Source organism: Plenodomus lingam (genome assembly GCF_022343315.1).
Source record: "Plenodomus lingam strain CAN1 chromosome Unknown scaffold_20, whole genome shotgun sequence".
Taxonomy (NCBI): Eukaryota; Fungi; Ascomycota; class Dothideomycetes; order Pleosporales; family Leptosphaeriaceae; genus Plenodomus; species Plenodomus lingam.
The window spans coordinates 798,728-821,073 of NW_027093974.1; the positions used below are offsets into that span (position 1 = coordinate 798,728).

The window sequence follows — 22,346 nt, forward strand, 5'->3', positions numbered from 1 at the left end:
TCCACATCTACCCCCAACACACCATAACACGCTGCCTATAGACTCAAAAACAATTCCCAAAGAACTCCCCTCTTTCTTCGGCCGGGATCTGTGCAAATCCCTCAAGCAACAACCTAACCTTTGTCGTCTCCTCGACTGCAACTTCCAAAGAAATTGCTGCAATCTCTCTGCCCGATAGTGTCAAAGTGACACATTGGTGGCCATGATTGTCCAAGTGCGGACTACTAATCTGTGGTATTGTGAGTGTCCTTGTGTTGTGCGATAATGATGTTACTATAAGAGTGAGTGATGGTCATGGTGCTTACGTCTAACTGCCATGCTTGCTCTTCACGCCGTCCTTCTTGTCCCTTGTTGGCTGCGTCTGCTGGAAGGGGGGTTGGAGCCTGTAGGTGCTTGAATGGGTAGCGGTTTGTAATACTTGAATGCTGTTTGCTGGGATAATAGGTATACTAACCTGTAGAGGTAGAGCAGCACTCCATGTCTTTTGCGCTTGAGAATTCCCAAGTTTTTTTTAAGCGGCTGCCGTGATTGTTGTATGTCTTGTTGTGGGGATTATTGGCCACAATTAAGTCACTGTAATTAATTGGATCTATGGTCTTGGGAACTTGGGCGCTCTTGCGTGTTAGAGGGATGTAAGAGGACATGGTAGATATCTATATCTAAAGAGGATAGAAGTAATAGCTATTAGGAATAGTATAGTATAGTAGATAATATATTTTGCCTTAAGCCTATATAACTATATAAATATTAACCTATAGCTCTACAATAACTAGTAAGGCCTACTCTTCTCTCCTCTCTTACTACCTCCCCCCTCTTTACCTTTACCTTGCTCCTATAATTCCTACGTGACGTACCCCTGCTCCTAGCATCCTCTCCTATGCCTTTACTAGGTAAAGGTAACAACCTGCATTCCTAGACTTGATAGGTTCTACACCTATGTTTTAGAGTATGCACTTCATCTTGGCTACTAACATGCTAGAAGGAGAGACGGTAGGATATGAAGTATTTGATAGGTATCCTAAGAAGATAAGGGGATACAGGAAAAAAAATTAGAGAAAAGAAAAAGAGTCACGTCAAGGAATGGCTGAGACAATAAGAGGTGTGAATAACGTGCAAATTACACTATCGACCTTTCACAATATTTTTTAAGAAGGAACCATACTCACCAACTAATCAACGAGCAACAACGCTACAAGAACAATTTCACCAAGGAAAAAGCATACTCATGCCCAAAAACCCTTCACAACTACATCGACGAACCCGTTTCTTGCACCTGGGATAGAAACCCTATGGCTTAGAACTCCTCTCCCAATCTCGGCTTTCCGCCCTTCCAGTCGTCTCTCTCATAGTACCTGAACACAAGGTCGTACCCATCCAAGTCATGGACAATACGATCGATGCGTTTGTACCCCTTGATGGTCTCCATCCGCTGGGCCTTTTCAACGCCTTTGCCTACACAGTCTTCGGTCGCACGCTTAGCTTCGAAAAGGGTAACGCTGAAGCGACCAGGCTTGAAGATGCCAACAACGTGCTCGACGACATCAGCAGTCTCGCGGCCAGTCTGGCGGGCGGGAACGTTGGTCTCAAAGGAAGCGTAGGAGCACTGGGGCTCAGGAGTAACGTGCACAGTGAAGTAGTGGGTGGCGTCTGAGCCCTTCTTGGAGCCGTTGAGCGCACCCCCTGGAGCGGGTATGACGCCATTGGCGGAGAAGCCGCAGGGTGTGAAGAGGTAGGCGTCAATGCGAGCGTCTGGGTACTTGGACGTAGGATAGACGTCAGCCAGACCGCAGACCTCAGAAACGACGCTTCCCAGAGTGTGGCCCTCGGTGGTCAGCTCCTCGGGGAATGTGAGCTCCTCGTCAGAGTTGAAATCAGAGTGGTCCGAAGAGGTCTGTTCGAACACGTCGAAGCTGGCATCAGAGGGAGGGTGGCTGTTGGCTGCAGAGTCGAGGACGGTAGATCCACCAAGACTCTCAGACTTTTCTTCTGGAATGGCTCCCAGAGACTGAATGGCGTTCTTGCGAGCCTCGCGGGCCCTCTGGAGATAGCGACCTTCCGCAACCGCACTTGCGTCCTCAAGATAGAACTGACGGGCGTTCTTCTCTTCGAGGTCGGTCATCAAGACCTCCAGAGTTTCATCCTCCTCTTCATCCGTGACACGCTCAGGAAGCAAACGCTGTGGATGGTTCAAAAACTTGGTCTCCGTTTCGGAAATCTCTTCTGCTGGGCTCTGAGGTGGGGTGAGGCGCATGTCGGGGCCTGTGATGTACAGATACCAATGCTCGCCATTCATCTTGCCAATCATATAGGCACTTCCACCTTGGAAACGTTGGTCGAGGTACTTGACTTCATCGCGCCAGCTGCGGTGGGGTCCACGCTGCTGCTCAGGGTACAGGAAGTTCTTCCTGCTATAGAACACGCGGTATGGTGTAGCAGCGGGAGCGATGCCTGATCCAGCAGGGGCAGTGATGTGTGGGAATCCAGCGTTGACGGCCGCAATCTCAAGCATGCGTGTCAATCCCCAGAGCAGAGTTGTAGTGCCGCAGGTCTTGAGTACGAGCTTGTGGGGGAAGACGAAGAAGCTCGATTCGGAGAGGAGGTAGGCATCGACATGCTCAGACTCGATGACGGAGAGAACCTTGCAGTTGACCAGATCGAGCATCTCCTTCCAGACCTCAGCGGAGACCTTTTTGAGGCCAAGCGGGCCAGCCTGGCCAGGTAGGTCGGTAGCAGAAGAGCTGAACCATACTTCTAGCAGCTTCTCAGGACCTGTTACCAGTCAGCCAAAGAGCTCATTCAAGCGAAAGCAGTGCAGGTACCTTCAAAGGCATTGGTGGAGTCGAGGTCAATGGTGGCCTCCTTGTTAATTGTCAGGTGTGGAGTGCCAATATGCGACGAAGGCGAAGCAGTATAGTGCTTGGGGATCTCAGTAGCGACCATCTCTTTGTAGTGCGCAAAAGATGGCTACTACCACTCCTGTCGACGAATGTGTTTGTTGAGAAGCGTGATATGCAAGCTTCGGGGCTGGGCTAGGTGAAGCGCAATCTGCCGCTCAGACAAGCAATGCGGTGCTCGCCTGAGTTGAGAAGGCCCACGGGTCGCGAGGAGAGGCGAGGCTGGCGTGTGCCAGCAGCAAGCGGAAGAGGATGTAGGGGACCGACCGTAGTCGATGTTAGGGAGGTCGCGCGGAGAGGGGAATAAACGAGGCTTTGCGCCGCGAAATGTTGGCAGTCGCTGTGGCCCTCGTACCAGATTCCGATACCCTGGAAAAGTATCGGGTCCAGCAGACGAGGAAATCTGCTTAGTGGGGGGCTAGAGGAGACGTGGGTAGGTGGTAGGTGGTTGTAGCGGGTGTTATCGAGGCCTGGAGAAGTCAGCCTTGTCAGATTGCTAGGCTGTTTGATTTGTTTTGCGCATCAATCCAATGCAGCGGTGGATCAGGCGATTGCGTGAGAAGAATGCGGCCTCGTGAAGACTCACTTTGCGGGCTTGGACAGAAAGCGTACCAGGTCCTCTTGACGCATGGAACAGCGAATGAAGGCTACGAGGGAGGCAATCTGCGGGCTATGGCAGCCAAGGCAGTGTGTTAAGTGGTAGAGGTAGCGTCTGCCAGCTTGACGATCGAGGTTGGTTTAGGGGGGGCGTTGTTTGTTGTTGTTGTTGTTGTTGTTGTGGAGGGTGAAGGGGGCCGCTTCAATGGCGTTGGGCGCTGATGCAGCTTCTGGCAGGTGTCAGTCCTGGATACCGGTAGTAGCCCTTCTGTTGTGTAAAAATCTTCATGGTAGCTAACGGTCGAAGAGGCTATCGAGGCAGTCACGTACAGTATTGTGAGGAAGTCGAGGCGAGCTTGACCTGGAAGCCGTCACGGGATAATTGGGGGGGTTGATTGGGGGGGTTGAAGGTGAAGGGATGAGGTCAGGCGTTGGGCGTTCGTTGTTCACACACACACACACACACACACACACACACGCGCCTGCCATTTTTCTGCGAGTGCGCTTTTTCGCAGTCGGACGTGTGAGGTCACCGCCAGGCCCCCACGGGCCAATCCGCAATTGGCCTGCTCCGCCGCCATCTCGATGACATGCGCCACACTACCGAATCCCCCCCCCCAGAAACACATGGAAATCGCGCAACCTGCCCTTCATCGCGGCCAGAAAACCCCCGTCGTGTCCACACCGACATTGTCTTACCACGGTGTATTGTAACTCTAGCATGTTCATGGATACTCTATGCCTGACTTGAGACCTTGACCTGGCCAGGCTTGCCTACCGGTATACCTACGCTGTCAATACCTTGAATCACCGAAAAAACGACATGGCCCATTGGCCGCGCCCAAATGGCCCACTGCCGAGCTGCTGTCTCATTATCTCATATACCCAGTATTATCATCTTCCCACATCCCCATCTCAAGCTCATTAACACGCATAAAACCCAACTCATATACCTATATCAGTCATCGACACTTGTTTATCTGCCATCAGACACTTGCATTACCCTTCTGAGCAGTCTCGCTCACGGCTCCCCGATGTCCCAATCCTGCCACCCTTACTCAATCCACCGAAATACTCCCTCCGATCCGGGACCAGCAGATCGGGAGCTTCAAGTCCAGGCAGTGTACCAGGCCGTTGATGTCTCTTTACCCATGCAATGTCCCAGCTTGATGAGCCCCACATCAGCGGTGGCGGTGTTCCTGCTTCACTGTCCTTGGTACAGCTTGTCTGCGCGTAAAACGTACTGATGCCTAATCGCACAGACGAATATGCATTCTGTAGAGACTCGCTGTCGAGATGTGCACAACGTAACCAGCGCAGCGCCTATATGATTTGCATTAGCTTTGTTTACGTCCAATATCCAATTTGGCAAGAGTAGGAATATGCGAATACGGTTTGAAACGCTTTGCCGCATTTCCACAACATGCAAGATGGCGCAAAACTACATGAACACCCCCAACATGGCGCACAACATACGCAAACACCATGAAAAAGATGGCTTACAGCTTCAGGCCCAGGTAACCACTGCAACATGACATAATTCAGAATCTCCGTTGCACTCCATGTCTAATCTTTCCCCTGCTCTTCCTCCCTTTGTCCTGATACAGCAGCAGGATGTTCTGTAGTGTCACTCTGCACATCACTCTCTTCATCCACAGACTCCAATCCATATGTCGATGTCGATATTTCATGGGAGTTCGCATTAACAGCTTGGATAGCGCGCACTTCTTGCATCTCCAACTCTACCGGCGACAGAAATGGACTTATAGGTCTCGATGCCAAGGGATCATGCACCACCTCTCGCGTGTGGAGTACGTCTAGCAACGCGGCCAGTAAACCCATGGGCGAGTCACATAGCGAGAAAGCGAGAGTTTGTGGGCGGAGAGAGTAGAGATGATGGAGTGTCGGGCCCAGGGGTCTCTGCAGTTGTAATGCGTCTTTGATAGTGCCAGATGTTTGAGCACTGCGTGGTGTGGAGATTTCACTAGGCGTATATCCAAAGCTCAACATCGGAATCTTAGCTTTTGTAAGTTTGGTGACGCGGTACTTCAAGTACGCGATTCTACTGCGTTTGAAGCTCGGAGCAGGAAAGGAAGGATTCGACGTATGCACTGCGAGACAGCGTGTTGGATGATTGAATGCGAGGGCTCGGCATATACTGAATCCTCTATTCACACATTAGCAGCTTCCTTTTCCTCCTTCCATTTCCTTCCCTTCTGTCTGTGCACTCCTCAAAGCACCGCGATAGAAGAACACGACTTACCACTCCGTCCCACTCGCCACATACCCTCCTCCATATCCCAGCCTCCCCATCACCTTATCAAAAACCGCCGGCGTCTCCGCTAGCCCAAACCCCTCTCTTGAACTCGCATCGCTAAACCCAAAACCGGATATACTAGGCGCCACCACATGGAACGCTTGTACCTGCTCCTCAGCCTCCCCCAGCCCTCCCACCGGCTCCGTCAACGCCTCAATTAGACACTGCACCTCGATAAATGAAGACGGCCACGTATGGCACAGCAGCAAAGGAACCGCATTCGCACGAGCAAACCGCTTATGCACAAAATGTACACGTAACGTTTCCATCTCCGTCTTCGTTTCCGGATTCGATTTCAATGGTTTTGCTGAAGCGAATAAAGGGAACGTGGACATTAAAGCCACGCAGGACGAAGGAGAATTCAAAGTAGAAGAATAAGAGACAGTAACACTAGTCCGAAACTGAGGCAATGTAGTTTTGAACCCAGCTCCGCTTTCCGCCAATCGTACCCTTCTAGCCAGAAATCCAGAAGCGGTTCTAGGACGCTTTTAGGTGTGCCTTGGGCCCAGCGGTGGGAATCCGGGAGGTCGAGTTCGCGGGGGAGACGGGTGAGTTGGAGTTTTTGGTGCGTGAGGTCGAGGTAGCGGGATGAGACCTGCGAGGCTGTGAGCTTTTTGTTGGTATGTATTTTCTTTTGCTGGAGGGGTTGTGTTTTGAAGGACGGGGATGTAGGGGACATACGTGCATGGTGTATGGTGTTACGGCTTCCTCATCATGTAGATGCGAGGGGATTTGTGAAGCCGCCATTTTCAAAAGATACCGTCTTGTGAAAAATCAGAGACCAGGGTTTTAAGATCATGACATAAGAGGGGGAAGGGGTGGTGTCATGTGATGTAGGACTCCGTACGAGATATTTCTAAAGAAAACAACCACTTCAAAAAGGAGAGGGGAGCTTAACAATAAAAAAAAATGCTGCTCCTAGTATAACATCCCAGCAACACCAAATCAAGTCCATCAAAGCCCAGCCAAATAAGATGACAGGCCCTCATATAAGACTTACAAAAGAGTTCACCTAACACACAAGCCCATCTCCCAACGGGAAGAAGAGCACAGCCCAAGCTATCAAACCCTCCAAGGATTACCTCCACATGTACACCTCACCTAAGAGATACCCTACTACACTCCCCCGGCCCCCCAACAAGCCAACCCACCCCCCTAGATAAAGCAAAACCTCAACCCCAAACTACTACTAATCCTCAAGGCAAAGATCACCCACCATCCACACCAATTCACGCAAGAGCAAACAAACTCTTCGTCCGATACTCCACGCATTTCCACCTCCACACACGTCAGACAAAACTTATTATGTATACCGAAAAAAAAGGCGTTCTAGAACCACCGTCTTGGGACGAAACTAAGAATAATAGTCACAGACTTGCGTTGTCATTCATTGGGGTAGGGGAGATGGGGAGTATGGAGAGAAGGGAAGAGCCTGGTAGGCTAGTTCTTCGCCACAGCTAAAATGCGGCACGTTGTGGCACTCGCCACATATCGTGGCTGTGCAGATAGAGGATTGACGGGGAGTGAAGCGAATGGGGAGCTGGACCCTGAGTCTGGTTGTTGGGAATATGCCAATCATATTGCTCGCTGGTGTCTCGAGGAGATTCAACCCGCGCATTGGAGAACATCGGTCATCGCGTAAAAAGCAAAAGAGGAATACTAGCGGGTAGGTACGTAGTTCGGTGGCCAAATTCTTACTTTACATTTTTGTTCTTTCGTTGCTATCATCATGGTCTGGACGACTTCGTAGTGAGCGCCGTATTGTAGTTTAGGTTATTGTATAATGTACACCTTCCCCTACACACCACTCCCCTTATACATCACGCACAGTATTTGCCCCGGCCCCGCCATTACTTGCTGGACTCCTCGGGGGCACGCTCGGCGTCCCACCGCGGAGATTCAGACTACCAATCCGTTGCACGAGATTGCTGCCCACGGCATCGACCGCACCCCGTGGAGACATAAAGGATGGGGTGTTTGCGGCGCCTTCTTGTACCTTGAAGAGTCGGATACTGGTGTTGTTCCAGACGCCTGCTGTGCCCTTTGCGACGAGCATCTCGGCAGCGAAGACGAAGCCCCAGAGAAGGGATTCGTACCAGCCGAGGGATAAGGGTGACCATTCAAAGAGGTGCACGCGAATGGGCGATGGCTCAATCCCGCGGATCTCAGTCTCACGGATCGCGGCCATGGCTGCGGCTGTGTCGTTGGAGTTTGCGGCGCTGGGCATTTTGGGGCCAAGTTGCGTAATCAGCATCATGATTGTGTGGAGGGGGAGTTCGGAGAGCCAGCCCTCGAGCTGGGAAATAGTCAGTTCTCATTCTAAGTTTCCAGAATCCAAGAGCTACTTACCCACGGCACCGATGGCGTGAAGAACTCATTGGTAGCTAGTGCTGGGCCTGCCATGCTATGGAGGCTCGTCATACTGTTTTGGCGAGAGAAAGCAGGCTGACCAACGGGCATCTTCCCTCTTGCTTTCTCAGACATGCCTCTCAGCTGCAGCGGAACCGACTCGTCCACGGAGGACGCTATCGATGCACGTCTCGAAGCTCCGGGTGGTGATTGTACTGGCGATCGTGGCGCCTCAGGTGTTGTGGCTTCGTCATCTGAGTCGTCATCGCCGATAGCGAAAGCACTGTTTTCCTCAGGGACATTGCCCAAAGTGGGAGTTCGGGCAACATTCGAGCTCCGTAAGCTGTCGATAGAATTTTGTCGTGACAGCTCCTCTCCACCATCTTTGCGTAATTGATTCTGGCGCTCGAGCTCTTCCTGACCGCTTTCAAGGGTGAAATCTCGTAGCGCTTGGAACTTTTTTCGTAACCTTATGATGGCGTATACAAGGTTTGGGTTGTCTAGACAAATTAATGTCCGCTTGGTGGTCATATGTAGGTCAGGGCTTACGTTGATATTGATGCTCGATCATCGCATTCAGAGCTTCCAAGAGTGAGTGTAGCAGGGCGTGGTTGCTCTCATTTGCAAAGAGAAAGCTTGGTGATGACATGGATGCGAACAATTGGAGCAGCTTAGAACTTGAAGCACGTCCAAGGTTTTGCACATATGCAGCAATATTGTTTAAAATGGCAAGCAGAGCAGGGTATATTGCATCCAATCTGCCTTTACCTGTAGTGAGTAGTGTATAGATGGACTAGCGAAGTCAGTATGCGTTGTCCTACGAGTCCAACTACTTACAGTGATAATGTAATCGGCATAGGTGCCGTGGAAGTTCGGTATCCGTATGCTCGGCGGCAGGGATTCCTGGCCCTCGAATGCCTTATTCAGGCTCTTGCCAAACTGCGGCTCGACACTCAGAGTCTGTAGTACAAAGATGCACATGCGTACAAGACCTTGTTTTGATGGGTCGTTTCGTTGATCCAGAGCATAGTATAGCACAAGCACGACAAAATCATGAGATCTGGCTGTGTCAATGATGAAGGAGCGGAAACGCTTGTTACATTGTAACGCCTCCCAGAAAAGCATAATCATTTCCGGTGCCCACGTCAGTGACTTGTGACTTCCAGGTAGGTAGGCGGTGTTGGCTTGAAGCTGCAAGATATCAACGATGGGGGATGCGGACATGCTTGGAAGCACCTACTGGCTGATTCAGAATCCTTGTCATGCCATCAACCAGAAACTGGAAGTCTTGTGGTCGATGTAGCCGGCCAAGGAAATGGCGAAAGAAGTTTTTTGGAGCAGGCCCGTTGCCAGGCTCTGGTATGGGGTATAGAATGAGAACGAGAAGCAGCTGCAGGCAATACGTCACAAGAACCTGTCTCTGATCCTTGAACACAACGTGATCATATGGCACGCGCCATGTCGCAGGGTTGTACTTCAGTGTCTAGAGCTGTCAGATCGTACTCGGGTGGCCACAAGAGATGCACATACAGTGTTCAAGAGCGAACAGAGAACAGACAGCACAACTTGCTTGTCAGGGCAAGTTGCAAGGTAGGTGATGGCTTTGACGCCCTTGACTGGAAGTATGCCTGCTTGCGATTAGTATAGCCTTCGAGCATGGCGGGACATGATTGCTGACCTGCAGACATGTACATGGACTTGCTCGCCAACGTGAGTAGCAGCCGTAGAATTTCAGTCCTGTTGCTTTCGAACTCCTTGGTAGATGCTACAGGCGTGTTGCATCCCACACCGCTCTGCCAAATCGCGTATGTGACCTTGTTTTTGCCAGCGGGCACTTTGGGCAGCGTGAAGTCGGCGAAGAACAGCAGATCAACGAGGGTGTCGATGATTTCTTCGGCGAGAGGCTTGGCCTGCTCAAACTCGGGTTCCTTCTCGGTTGGAGTTTGCTCTGGCTCTGCCTCGTCGAAGATGACCTCACTGCGGACAAGCTGGCCACGGCGACTGCGCTTCCGCCGCGCCGCCCAGAAGAATTGGTCTTCCCATGCTTCCAGGTGGTCGGCCTCGTAGATAAAGGGCAGGAGGCGTGTCAGTACACGGATGCAATTGAGAGCATCTCGTTCTGGCGCAAGCTCAGGGTCTGGAAAGGAGGGGTGGTTGCGCAGGACGATCAAGCGTGAGGTAACGGCGAGGATGAGGGTTTCGAGGTTGGCAAGATTATGGTCACGTGTGCGGCGGATATCAGCAGGGGAGAAGAGCGAGAAGACGTCTTCAGTGGACTCGGGGAGCTCCCAGAACTGGCGCCATGGTTAGCACAGCTGCTGGAATGAATTATGAGGCACGTCAAGCGGGGCGTACGCCGGTCCAGTAGGTATCATCAGCGGGAATTTGCCTGGGCTCAGACAGGCGGAAGATGCCCTGCTTGAAGCTGAGTTTCGAGTCGGACGCGCCCATTTGAACGCATGTCACGGGCTCGTGGGCGCAATCTGGAAATGCAAGAATCTAGCGTAAGAGCACGCCAGAGAGAGTGTGTGGTTCTAGAGTAGGGGCAAGGTTGACGTCGGTGTTGCAAACAAGGCAAACGTTACCCACCCTGGCGCTTATTGACCATCCGCTCACATGCTTTCGTGACTCGGCGGCGACGCGTCTGGTCAGCCCCACGTCTCGTTACCAAACCCTTTGGTCCTTGAACCAATAACATTGTCACCGACATTCCTCTCTCTCTCTCTCTCTCTCACACACACACACATACTTTCTCACTAGCCACACTGTGGATTGCGCTTACATAATCACCTATTGTGTCATCTTCGTCGTCCATCCGTCATCAGATAGATGCCTGGATAGTGCCAGTATCCATCCATCACATCTTTATCCCACCCCCGCCACCCCACATCCACCCCTCCAACACGACGCACCACCCCGCAGCTGAGGTCATCCATCCTCCCTCGACTCCGCCGACCGTATCCAATACTTGACGCTGGGCCACTCTACCACCTATCTCCCCAGCTTCGAAGCCCGCCACTCGCCAGTATGGCGCCTAAGCGCAAGGCAGCGGCACTGACGGCTGCTGATGCTGAAGCCGAGGACGGATGGGACGACCAGGATGAGGCGCCCATGAGTGACCAGGAGACATTCGATCAGTTGAAGGAAGAGTTTGATGTAAAAGCCATGACGAAGCGCGCAAAAGCTGGCCGGGTCAGAGATGCTGCAGCAGACCTCTTCAGGAAGTCTGACCAGTGGAACGCGCCGCTGAAGCCTGACCACCAGGACCGCCCTCTTTGGGTCAACGATGCAGGCGGAATCATCCTCGAGTCATTTCATCCCCTCTTTGACGAGGCTCAAGACTTCTTGATCAACATCGCCGAACCGCAGTCGCGTGTCTCCAAGATGCACGAGTACCAGCTTACCACGCACAGTCTTTTTGCAGCTGTTAGCGTTGGCCACTCCAGCAAGGAAATTATTGACAGACTAGACACGTATTCCAAGACAGCCTTGTCTGATACCATTGTCGGCTTCATACAAAAGTCAACGTCAGCATTCGGCAAGGCAAAGATTGTGCTGAAACAGACTCTCTCTTACATCGAAAGTGAAGATGCGGCCATACTCCAGAAGCTCTTGCGCGACCCCATCGTGGCCGAGTGTAGGGCAGATACCTCTGGAGGGCTCATTAAAGAGGCTGCGCCGAAGCTTGGTCAAATGGTCATTCCTGGCACAAAAATGGCAGCTGGTGCCGCGGCGCAGCAACAGCAGCAGCAGCAGCAGCAGCAAACCGTCGTCGATCAGCCTGCACCAAACGATATGATGGTCACATTAAGAGAAGACGATGATGATGACGACGTGGCGCAAGTACACTCGTTCCAGATCAAAAGTGAGGATCGAGAGCGAGTGGTGAAACGCTGTCGTTCGATCGGTCTGCCGCTGACAGAAGAGTATGATTTCAACAATGATTTCAACAACGCTACACTCGACATCGATCTCAAGCCCCACGCCCAGATTCGATACTATCAAGAGAAGGCATTGAGTAAGATGTTTTCCAACTCTCGCGCGCGATCGGGAATCATCGTGTTGCCGTGTGGCGCCGGCAAGACTCTTGTCGGCATCACAGCTGCTTGTGGGGTGAAAAAGTCTGTCATCGTCCTCTGTACCAGTGCCATGTCGGTTGTTCAATGGCGAGCAGAATTCATCAAATGGTCCAACATCAATCCCGCCGATATTGCTGTCTTCACGGCAGAAAGCAAGACAAGATTCCCCAACAATGCAGGTATCATTGTGAGCACATACTCTATGATCAGCAACGCTCGCAAGCGGTCACACGATGCTGAGAAAGTGATGGAATTCATTCGTAGTCGGGAGTGGGGCCTGCTGATTGCTGACGAAGTGCACGTTGTTCCGGCCAATATCTTCAAGAAGGTCACATATGAGATTGCGTCGCACGCCAAGCTCGGTCTTACAGCAACACTGCTTCGAGAAGATGACAAGATTGACGATCTCAATTTCCTCATCGGGCCCAAACTTTATGAAGCCAACTGGCAAGAGCTCTCTGAGCAGGGTCACATTGCCAGGGTGCAGTGTGCTGAGGTTTGGTGTCAAATGACACCGGAGTTCTATACCGAGTGGTTGAAGCCATCGTCGTTGCAAAAACGAGCACTGCTCTCCATTATGAACCCCAAGAAATTTCAGGCCTGCGAATATCTCATCAACTACCACGAGTCACGCGGTGACAAAATCATTGTATTCTCTGACAATGTCTACGCGCTACAGGCGTACGCGGTGAAGCTCAACAAAGCTTACATCTTCGGCGGAACACCGCAAGCGGAGCGTATTCAAATTCTCGAAAACTTCCAACATAATAACATAATCAACACCATCTTTCTGTCCAAGATTGGAGATACCAGCCTAGATTTACCCGAGGCCACGTGCCTCATTCAGATCTCGTCGCACTATGGATCACGACGTCAAGAAGCACAGCGCCTAGGGCGCATTCTACGGGCGAAACGAAGGAATGACGAAGGATTTAATGCATTTTTCTATTCTTTAGTCTCCAAGGACACGGACGAAATGTACTACTCGTCCAAACGTCAAGCCTTCCTCGTCGATCAGGGCTATGCCTTCAAGGTCATCACCCGGCTCGAGGGCTTGGAAAAGTACGAAAAGCTCCACTTCTCGACACCACAAGAAAGAAGAGAGCTCCTCTTGGAGATTCTCATTGCTCGCGATGATGCTGGCAATACGGAGACAATCGCAGGCGATGCTTTTGGAACCCAGTATGCTGCCAGCAGGGGCAAGAAGAATACTGGGGTGAGGAGGGCGGCCGGCACGCTATCCGAACTCTCCGGAGGGCAGACCATGGCCTACATCGAGTATAACAAGAGCAAGAACAAGGAGATCAAGGGGACCAAGGGTGTCAAGAATAGCTTCCTCAAAAAGCTTGCAAGGTCGAAGAAAGCATAGCAGAGGGCTTGCGTAGGATAAGACTGCATGCAGGGTCTTAAATTGGCGTAATTCGGGTTTAGACTTTGGTGCTAGAGTAGCACCCTTGTCTCATCATGCTATTCGTACTACTATGATATATAAGATGCGGAGCATTTGCAGAGTGGCGTTTGGGGATAGGCAATTTGTAAGACGGCACAATACATGCTGCATGTCGCTAGAGTTGGCAGCTAGGGCTTTCAGGGCTATTGCAAGTATTCCGTGGGAACGATGCTGCTTAGTTTCCTAAAATTATATCGCTGCCTGGAAAGGCCTACACAATGTGGTAAAGGGCATGACTATTGTCCATTTCTGCTGTGTAGACCCGTCATGCGCGAAACCAGGGGGCAAGTCAGTTTAGTAATGGACTTTGCCTGCCAATATCTACGTAACGTCTATGGAAATTTTAGGCTAGTAGACATTAAACATTTACTTATAAAATTGGGATTTTTGAGATCAAAAAAAACTGCAAAGAAAGCTAACAGTGATGTGTAACTGTATCTCGAAAGGTGGTTGATTTACCTTACTAAGCTAGAGTTGCGCTGCAACACAGGGAGAGTTAGTTTCTCTTAGACGCTTAAAGGGTATTAGCCCCTGCTGAATAAAATGATGTAAAAACAATCAATACAACGCCCTGCCTACCCTAGAAGTTATGTTACCGCCGCCCGGACTAATCCACCCACGAGCGTCTAGGTTATGACATAGGAGGGGTACCGTCAAAAAAAAAGTACCCCACCCTCCCGCGACACCACCAGCACAACACGGCAACCTGGAAAAAGCACAGAACCACAAAGTAGGTGACTACACGACATATGGCGACTACATGTGCGCCGTTGGGAAGTGCGCCGGTGCTGTCCACGCCAGATACGCACATCTTCGAGCATGACACAGGCGTAGCAGATACGGGCAGCAGTGTTACAACATTGTCGGACGAGCAGATATCTCTGACTTATGAGATCGAGCGTACTGTTCGCGAGATCCGTGCTCGAAGATACAAAAGGATTGCCCTGCAATTCCCGGATCACATGCTCACCGATGGGCCCAGGGTTTATGAGCAATTGCGGAAGACACTGGCGCAATCACTGAAACAGCAGCAACAGGAGAAGGAAAAGAAGAAGAGCGACCAAGAGCCTCTCGCGGATGGAACTGTCGAAGAGACGACCGAGAGACTGTTCATACTGGGCGACACGTCATATGGCTCGTGTTGTGTCGACGAAGTGGCTGCGGAGCATGTCGATGCCGACGTCGTGGTTCATTATGGGCGCTCCTGTCTCTCACCGCCCTCAAGGCTGCCTATCATCTATGTCTTCACGGAGCGACCCTTAGATGTCGATGCTATGGTTGCCACGTTCCAGCAGACATACCCAGACAAGCAAGCCAAAATCATACTCATGGCAGACATACCCTATTCGCACCATGTCCCCATACTACAGAACGAACTACACAGCAGAGGCTACACGAACACATACGCTACTGGGATTGTCCATAATCCCTCCTCCCTCCTCCCCAATCGAACCATCCCTCCTGGAGCCGACACAGAAGACAGGCTTCGCTCCTACGCCCTCTTCCACATCTCGGACCCGCCAACCGCCCTCCTCCTTACCCTTTCCTCCCGCGTTGCCTCCATCCACATCTATCCTACCACATCTATGTCGCCCACCCCACCCGCCTCCCAAGCCAATGCCGCCCAATCCCTCCGCCGCCGCTACGCCCTCCTCACCTCACTCGCCACAACCCCCGTCTTCGGCATTCTTATCAACACCCTCTCCGTGAAGAACTACATGCACATCCTGTCGCATGTCCAGCGCCAAATTGCCGCTGCCGGAAAGAAGTCATACACTTTTGTTGTGGGCAAAGTCAACGCCGCCAAAGTGGCCAACTTCAGTGAAGTGGGCGGCTGGGTGGTGATTGGGTGCTGGGAAAGCAGTCTGATCGAAAGCAAGGAGTTTTGGAGGCCGATGATTACGCCCTGGGAGCTGGGTGTTGCACTGAAGAGCGACGATGAGCGTGTGTGGACGGGGTCTTGGGAGGCGGATTTCCAGCGCGTCTTGGACGCAAAATCCGATGAGGGGGAAGCGGGTGGTGAAAGTACCGCAACGGAGAGCACGGAAAGTGGGCAGGACCTCGAGCAGCACGAAAATGGGGACTACGACTCTGAGGAGGAATCCGCGCCCCCCGAATTCGATCTGAGAACAGGTCGCTACGTCTCTCACTCCCGTCCCATGCGCTCCACCAACACCGTTTCCATGCAACAAACCCTCCCCAAGGAAACTTCTACACCTACCACCAGCTCCGCGCTCACAATGAGACAAAAAGCAGACGTTGCCGCTGTCGGAGGCGTTATGTCACCGGGTGCCGCGTACCTTCGCTCCCAGCGAACTTGGCAGGGTTTGGGCAGCGATTACCAGACACAAGAAGGGGAAGAAGGACAGCATCCTACTGGGCGTGCACACGCAGCTAAGATGGAAGAGGGGAGGAGTGGTATTGCGAGTGGTTATGTGGTCGGTGAGCAGACTAGCAGACATTGAATGTTAAGAAAGGGCTTTTATTGCATCAAAACCTTTACCCTTGGAGAACAAGCTGCAAAGAGTTGAAACCGTGCTAAGAGACTCGGCCTTTGATATTGTGACCCCGTCAACCAGACCAGAACTTTCATTTGTCGACTCTTTTTTTGAGGGGGGCACTCGAAAGTGAAAAATTAGCTAGTCTAGGCTACCACATACATAATCATTCCCTCGCGAAGAAGTTGAAAAACGGCCAAAACACCCATTCCTTTCGAATTTAGCCATGTAGAATAGCCACGCCTGATGAGAATCCCTTCTTCGTGCGCAGAAACATCACCACCACCATGTTATGATGCAAACCGCTTCACCAGCATCTTCATGCCCCACCGTCAGCAACCGCCTTCAACAGGCCGCTCATGTAGTTCTTCAAAGTCAAATTGTGACTAGCCACGAAGCCCAACTGTTCCCTGACAGGCGCAAACGCCCTAGCCACCCAGCCCACGTTCTTTTTATCCTCGTCCTCGCGCTGCTCGTCCTCACGGGCTTGCTCCCTCGCTGCATCGCTGAGGCGGGGTTTCTTGCCGCTGGCGGTGCGGCGCGCAGCCTCACCGCCTTCGCTTCCTGTGCGCTTGTGCGTTGATGTTCGGGATGGTGGCGAGGGAGAAGCAAGGTCTGTGACGCGTGATGGGGGCGGGATGCGATTGAGTTGGCGGGCGAGGTTGCGGAGGACGAGAATGGAAGAGAGCGGGAGACCGGCCGCGTCGTTTGTTTCGTCGGTTTGGGTGTTGTAGTAGCGGAAATTGGGTGTCGAGTGGGTGTGAGACGGCATCGTGTCCTCGCCTTTTCTAGCTGTCGAACTGGGTGAGTGCGAGCTACTGTTGTCATGTATCATGTTGAGCCGACCGCCCATACCCAGACTGCTCAGGCCAACGGGCTGTCCGAATTGCGGTTGGAAGGCGTCGTGTCGTACTTGTGCGGATGAGGTCAGGGGTCGGGATTCCGAAGGCGTGCGGTTGTACTTGGCGTGAATGGCGTGCTTGATACCAGTGTCTGGGAGATGGGTTTTGATGTGCTGTCCAGCTTCAAAAGCAGATTGCGTGCCATTGGGAAAATGTGTGCAGCCGCCCCAATGGCAGTAATATATCGTCGGTTTGCTCAGCGATACCGCCTCACCGTTCTCCATATCGAGATCAGGTTTGGGTTCGAGAAGCCATTGGCCTGTTTCCTGGTCACGTGAGACTTTTAAATGGGTGCTGACAATGTGTTCCCACATTGCTCGCGCGCCTGGAGTATACTCTCCACACTCAATTTTCACAGTCGAGTGTTTGGAGTCTGCATGGCCATTAAGCAGGCTGGGGGGGTGCCAGCAACAGCGCATATATGGCTTTTTCGTGTTCGGGTCTACAGGTATCGACCGAGGTCTTATCCCACGAATGGTATATTTTTGTTGTCCGGCCACAGTCAACACTTGAGCGGATGCACTGCTGAACGTGGTGGAAACATTCGTAATGAAATCCTTTGCCGGCATAAGTGCTTTGAAAGAAGCAGGATTTGAAGCCATGGACTCTTGAAAGGCAGCGTTGTAGGCTGACCACAACTGAATTTGTGTGATTTCCCCAACTGCATCCTCTTCGAAGCATGTCTTGAGCCACTGTGAGCTCCGCTCTGGTTCATCCAGCGTGACGAGGTGGTCGATAATTGCAGCTGATAGTTTCGGTGGTGTCTCTGGCGGGTTTGATTGTTTTGACGTCTTTGGCGTACTCCTGCGCTCTTCGTAGGCTATGGCATTGTACTGCAGCAAGCGTACCAGCTGGTTGACAACGACTTCGATATCTACTTCGTGTGCAAGTGTCTCAACATTATCTGGGAAGCCGGTGAAGAGGTACAGGAAGTCCAAGCAAGCTATGCGGAGATCTTCATCCTCAACAAGGAGCCAGTCACATATTGACCTGAGTGTTTTTGTTGGTACATTAGACAGCTTGTTCGTCACCTCAAGGTCCATGGCTATCCGTGCAAGGGCTCTAAGTGACGTAATGATTCGGCCACGATCATCGGACTCGACTTGGGCGAGCAGGGAGCGATATAGGGGGTGTTGCGCGCCCAGGACCCAGTACTTGGTCAGCTGTTCAGCGATTTCGAGAGCGTAATGCTGCAGCTCGACGACTGCCGATGTTTTCGGTAGGTTCAGAACAATCACAATAAGATCCTGGATGGCTGGTATCATGGCTACAAAAAGAGCGTTCTCCTTGAGCATAACCATGTTCCGGATAATAAGCGCAGCCTCGTTGATCATGTTGAGTGCTTTTGCAGTCTCCTCCGTCAGCAAGTTGTCGTGATGAGCGCGGGTTCGGAGAGCTTTGATTTTATCCAGCAGGTTGCTGGTGCCCGAGAGTCCATTCAGTGTCTGTGGTTGACTGAACTCTTCTTCGATATAGGAAATGTCCCAGTTCACGTCGTAGAAAATGGAACCGACGTCGATGACTTTAGCAATGAGAGCCTCGGCAAGACCGGGAAATTGGTCGAAGCGATACTTGTCCCCGCGTTCATGCGAAATCTTGACCAGATGGTGCAGCGCGTAGGCCTCTTCTTCCGGCTCGCGCGAGCGCAGAGCATGCAGAGCACGAATGTAGATATTGGGCCCAGGGAAGCCAGTCCCAGGCAGCATCATGCCCTTGAGTGGCACCGGCCGGTTCTTCCTATTTACTATGTACTTTTTGCGCGACTGGACGTACGAATCAAGGCTGTTGGAGGGTGTGACGACAGGCTTCATCGTCGCAGGAACGGCGGTGCGCGGCTCGTAGTTGGCAATTAACATGGCTGCACCGTTGTTGTTATAGCCATTGGCCTGCAAAGATTGGACGTGGCCGGTCGACTGGCGCGTCTGCCGTATGGGGGCATCGGGCTGGAACAGAACACGCTGCGGCGGCGCTTGACGCAGCGATCTTGTGCTACGGCCTAGGCTTCCAGGCTCATCGACGTCCATTTTTTCATCCTTGGGTGTCTTCTTAGGCTCGGCATCGGCCTCGTCTTCTTCCTCGTCGTCTTCGCCGCCCTCATCGCCGGTGCGCAATCGCTCGGTCTCACGGTTGCTGGGCGGAACAAAATTGTCTACGGTGCGGGTGAGCAAGTCGCCGCCCTTTGCTGAGACGTCCTCGAGGATTTCCTTGGGCGGAGGCTCGCGATTGTGGACCGTCGCAATCTCGTAGGCGGCCAGATTCTTGTAGTACGTCGTCTTTATAAGGAAGGCCTGGGTGGTCAGACTGGGGCCCTGGGGGAGGAACTCGGCTGCGATTCTACGCCAGGCAAGCTTGTTGCCCTTGGTGTCAGAAACCTTGTCGTACCCGCCCTCGTCAGTGACGCGCTTGTAAAGTCGCAGCAAGTCGATGCGCCGGCCTGCGACTCTGGGCTCACGCTCGAACACAGTCCTGCCCACACAGTTAGTCGGGGATTCCCCGAGCTGGATGCGCGCAACAGGCAAACTCACCCCCGCTTCTCATGATATGCGGCCAGAGTATCTAGAAAGTCTTCATATTCCTGTGTGCGCTCAATGGACTGTTCGCGAGGACGGGTTGGGGCCATTGCGCGAAGTATGCGAGTCGTGGGAGGGGGTCGGGCGGAAGATGTCGCATCGGTCGAGGGTGGCGGGGGGTGAAGGGAGCCAGAAGCAATGGCGGGTAGTTAGTAGTTGCTATGGTGTTTATGGTGTTTATGGTGTTTATGGTGTTTATGGCGGTTATGGCGGATGTGGTGGTGGTGCTGGTCAAGTCGCGCTTCCCTTGGGTTGGTCTCTTGGCCAGGAACAGGAACGTCGACAAACACGCGCAGGAACATTTGGGAAGCCGCCGCCCTCGCGTCGCAGTTCCCCAAATCAGCAAGTAATGGCACGTGCGTGATCACGTGAGATCTCCCTTCCATCAATCGTCAACTCCTTCCTTCATGTCTCTCACGGTCGCGGTTCATAGATCGCCACAATACAACATAGCAAATTCTTTTTCATCATCCCATAGCTGTTGACGTAGATTCGATCGGCTCATCATCGTCGTCATTACCATCAACATCACAGCAATTTCGCCGGCTGATTTCACTAGTGATCTTTCACTTACCCACAACAGCTGCCTGCTAACTCCCACATGCTCTCGTTACCACTAGCCAAGTTGTCAGTCGCACTCGATACTGACCCTGACGCACAAAGCTTCACCTGGCAGCATGAAACTCATGACCTCACCTTTGTTATTGACAGCTATGGTGGCAGCGGCTCGTCGCAGCTGCTGAAGGTGGTGCAGGGTACCCAAGTCAGGGTATGCTTCACTGCACAGCACGCCCGCGCAACCGTAGCTCCACACATGGCCGAAGCTGATGATTGAATAAAGCAACTCATAGAACTCCAACGGCTGATCGGCGAGGGCGATGACATGATGAGGGCCATGCAACAGCGTGGTGTTTCACTCAAGACTGATCAGCTGCCAATATCGGCTATTGTTCGCTGTCCTCTTCTAGCTATCCGTTGGCAACTGCCCAACCAAAAGGTAGAAAGAAGAGCAGCTTCTTGGAAATACACACGTACTCACACATCACAAAGGTCCGCCGTGCTCAAATCAAGTTTAAAAGCAATCAGGACTACGACGCCGCGTACAGCCAGCTTGATCAGCTTGGGCTTCGCATGACTCCCTCCAATGATACCCAGGCTAACGCACGACCTTATACTCCCTCGTCAGCCCGAGGGTTACCAGTGAAGCATAATGTAACAGCGACTACTTATCCTCATCAAGCCCTCCCTGGGGGACTGTCCTGTCCCCCCTCCCACCTCGCAGACATCGCCAGCCGGCCTTATTCAGCCTCTGACGCCTCGGTCCCTACGCACACTCGGCTGCAGGACGTTGCACACTCACGCCCCTTCTCTGCACTTGCAGGATACAATTCTGCAGATTCTACTATTCCGGGCCTGTCCTCTAGCCCTCTGACTCCTCCAGTGTATTTTGCTCGACCCTCATCTGCCACGACTGAATTGCTACAACAATCCTCGACAAACGCGGGCTTCCCACCCAGAGACAGCTTCACGTCCTCCTTGGAGGAAGCCTCGCGGCATAACACTACTCGCTTAGATGCCTCACCACCATCGAGTAGCTCTCACAGCGCCGAGGCATCACTACCACCAAGACGAGAGCTACCTTTCCAACGATCATCTGCGCCACGGTCTTCAGGGAGCGACACAATTCAGCCATCTAGTCGATCCTCCACTAGTCTCATGGGACCACCTCCTCTGCCAGTGCGTGTGACCAATCTGCGGCCTTCGTCAGCTCGTGATGGCGCCATGGAAACTGACCGTCTTCAATCTGCCCAGCCGACTCTACTGGCGGAACCTGAGTCTCGACTCCAAGCGGCGCAGAAGCCACCTCGTACACCAGATGCAAGCAAAGATATGCATTCAGGCATAGATTCCTTCGCGCACCAGGACAAGGGAAGTCAACGGCCATCGAATTTCTCACCAATTCACAGCTCTTCCCCTGGTTCGTCACCCTCTTTTCCCAGAAGGTCCGAGACCGTGTTCCCGCCAGGAAATACGCTCCAAGGGCCACGACGAGCTGCCTCACTGAACACTTCGACTCCTCCTCGTAGCTTCGATAATATGCTAAACACTCATCTTGCCCCTTCAACATCCCAAGCATGTCAAGCTGACGACGTCCACGGTCTGAGAGGCTATGCAATGCAGTCGGAAGATGGACGTAGAGCTGCTCTGAATGAGTTCATCTTCCGTCATTTGGAGAACGACGACTTCCTCACTCTTGTCGAGGACATGGAAACCTGTTGGGCGAGAGCAGCGCTTGGAATGAGGTAGATTTTCGTGTAATGATTGACAAACTGTTGATGCATTTACGCGTGAGTGGTCATAGATGTGATATCCGAATGGGCAAGGAAGAGTAGACAATACAGTAGGAGCGCCAGTATTGAGTTTGATGCCTCTCCTCAGCATTGGCGTACTGACCAAAAGTCTCGATAGCAAAGTACGTCCGGATCTGCAAGGTGATTTTATATCATGGCATTGTGTAAAAGTAATTTCTGTTAGCTGCATCGAGATAAACTGCCAATCTGATGTTCTGCAAAAGCATAGGCAATGTACCGGTAAGTGGCCTTGCTGCGGAACTCGGTGTTCTTGTTCTCGTACAGATCCCAAGATGCAAACTGCACTTTGATTGGAGGATTAATGGCGGGAGCCTATAC

The 22,346-nt window shown here is 52.2% G+C and overlaps 8 protein-coding genes across 8 annotated transcripts; 4 read left to right on the top strand and 4 right to left on the bottom strand.

The window, feature by feature from the left end:
• Nucleotides 1-699: 699 nt before the first annotated feature.
• IAQ61_011252 (uncharacterized protein) lies at nt 700-3,920 on the bottom strand. The gene is made up of 5 exons (XM_066099117.1): nt 3,822-3,920; nt 3,481-3,721; nt 2,820-3,364; nt 1,167-2,769; nt 700-928 (listed from the first exon to the last, which is right to left on the bottom strand). Exons 3-4 carry the CDS (start codon nt 2,938-2,940, stop codon nt 1,295-1,297), a joined length of 1,596 nt encoding a protein of 531 aa, XP_065950636.1. The 5' UTR covers nt 2,941-3,364; nt 3,481-3,721; nt 3,822-3,920; the 3' UTR covers nt 700-928; nt 1,167-1,294.
• Nucleotides 3,921-4,490: 570 nt separating this feature from the next.
• Nucleotides 4,491-6,555, bottom strand: IAQ61_011253 (uncharacterized protein; the record flags this gene model as incomplete). The annotated part of the gene is given in 6 exon segments (XM_066099118.1): nt 4,491-4,814; nt 4,995-5,057; nt 5,097-5,649; nt 5,755-6,240; nt 6,258-6,403; nt 6,490-6,555. 6 exon segments carry the CDS (start codon nt 6,553-6,555, stop codon nt 4,491-4,493), a joined length of 1,638 nt encoding a protein of 545 aa, XP_065950637.1.
• A 715-nt stretch (nt 6,556-7,270) lies between these two features.
• Nucleotides 7,271-7,450, top strand: IAQ61_011254 (uncharacterized protein; the record flags this gene model as incomplete). The annotated part of the gene is made up of 1 exon (XM_066099119.1): nt 7,271-7,450. One exon carries the CDS (start codon nt 7,271-7,273, stop codon nt 7,448-7,450), a length of 180 nt encoding a protein of 59 aa, XP_065950638.1.
• Nucleotides 7,451-7,486: 36 nt separating this feature from the next.
• Nucleotides 7,487-10,707, bottom strand: IAQ61_011255 (uncharacterized protein). Its single transcript, XM_066099120.1, has 8 exons — nt 10,513-10,707; nt 9,836-10,451; nt 9,688-9,785; nt 9,398-9,640; nt 8,995-9,348; nt 8,707-8,950; nt 8,158-8,657; nt 7,487-8,104 (listed from the first exon to the last, which is right to left on the bottom strand). Exons 1-8 carry the CDS (start codon nt 10,606-10,608, stop codon nt 7,622-7,624), a joined length of 2,634 nt encoding a protein of 877 aa, XP_065950639.1. The 5' UTR covers nt 10,609-10,707; the 3' UTR covers nt 7,487-7,621.
• A 477-nt stretch (nt 10,708-11,184) lies between these two features.
• On the top strand, nt 11,185-13,605 carry IAQ61_011256 (uncharacterized protein; the record flags this gene model as incomplete). The annotated part of the gene is made up of 1 exon (XM_003843757.1): nt 11,185-13,605. The coding sequence occupies one exon, from the start codon at nt 11,185-11,187 to the stop codon at nt 13,603-13,605; it is 2,421 nt and encodes an 806-aa protein (XP_003843805.1).
• Nucleotides 13,606-14,435: 830 nt separating this feature from the next.
• Nucleotides 14,436-16,151, top strand: IAQ61_011257 (uncharacterized protein; the record flags this gene model as incomplete). Its single annotated transcript, XM_003843758.1, has 1 exon — nt 14,436-16,151. The coding sequence occupies one exon, from the start codon at nt 14,436-14,438 to the stop codon at nt 16,149-16,151; it is 1,716 nt and encodes a 571-aa protein (XP_003843806.1).
• Nucleotides 16,152-16,156: 5 nt separating this feature from the next.
• IAQ61_011258 (uncharacterized protein) lies at nt 16,157-19,913 on the bottom strand. Its single transcript, XM_003843759.2, has 2 exons — nt 19,612-19,913; nt 16,157-19,552 (listed from the first exon to the last, which is right to left on the bottom strand). Exons 1-2 carry the CDS (start codon nt 19,704-19,706, stop codon nt 16,504-16,506), a joined length of 3,144 nt encoding a protein of 1,047 aa, XP_003843807.2. The 5' UTR covers nt 19,707-19,913; the 3' UTR covers nt 16,157-16,503.
• A 344-nt stretch (nt 19,914-20,257) lies between these two features.
• IAQ61_011259 (uncharacterized protein) lies at nt 20,258-21,963 on the top strand (the record flags this gene model as incomplete). The annotated part of the gene is made up of 2 exons (XM_066099121.1): nt 20,258-20,411; nt 20,588-21,963. The coding sequence occupies 2 exons, from the start codon at nt 20,258-20,260 to the stop codon at nt 21,961-21,963; spliced, it is 1,530 nt and encodes a 509-aa protein (XP_065950640.1).
• Between the last annotated feature and the right edge of the window lie 383 nt (nt 21,964-22,346).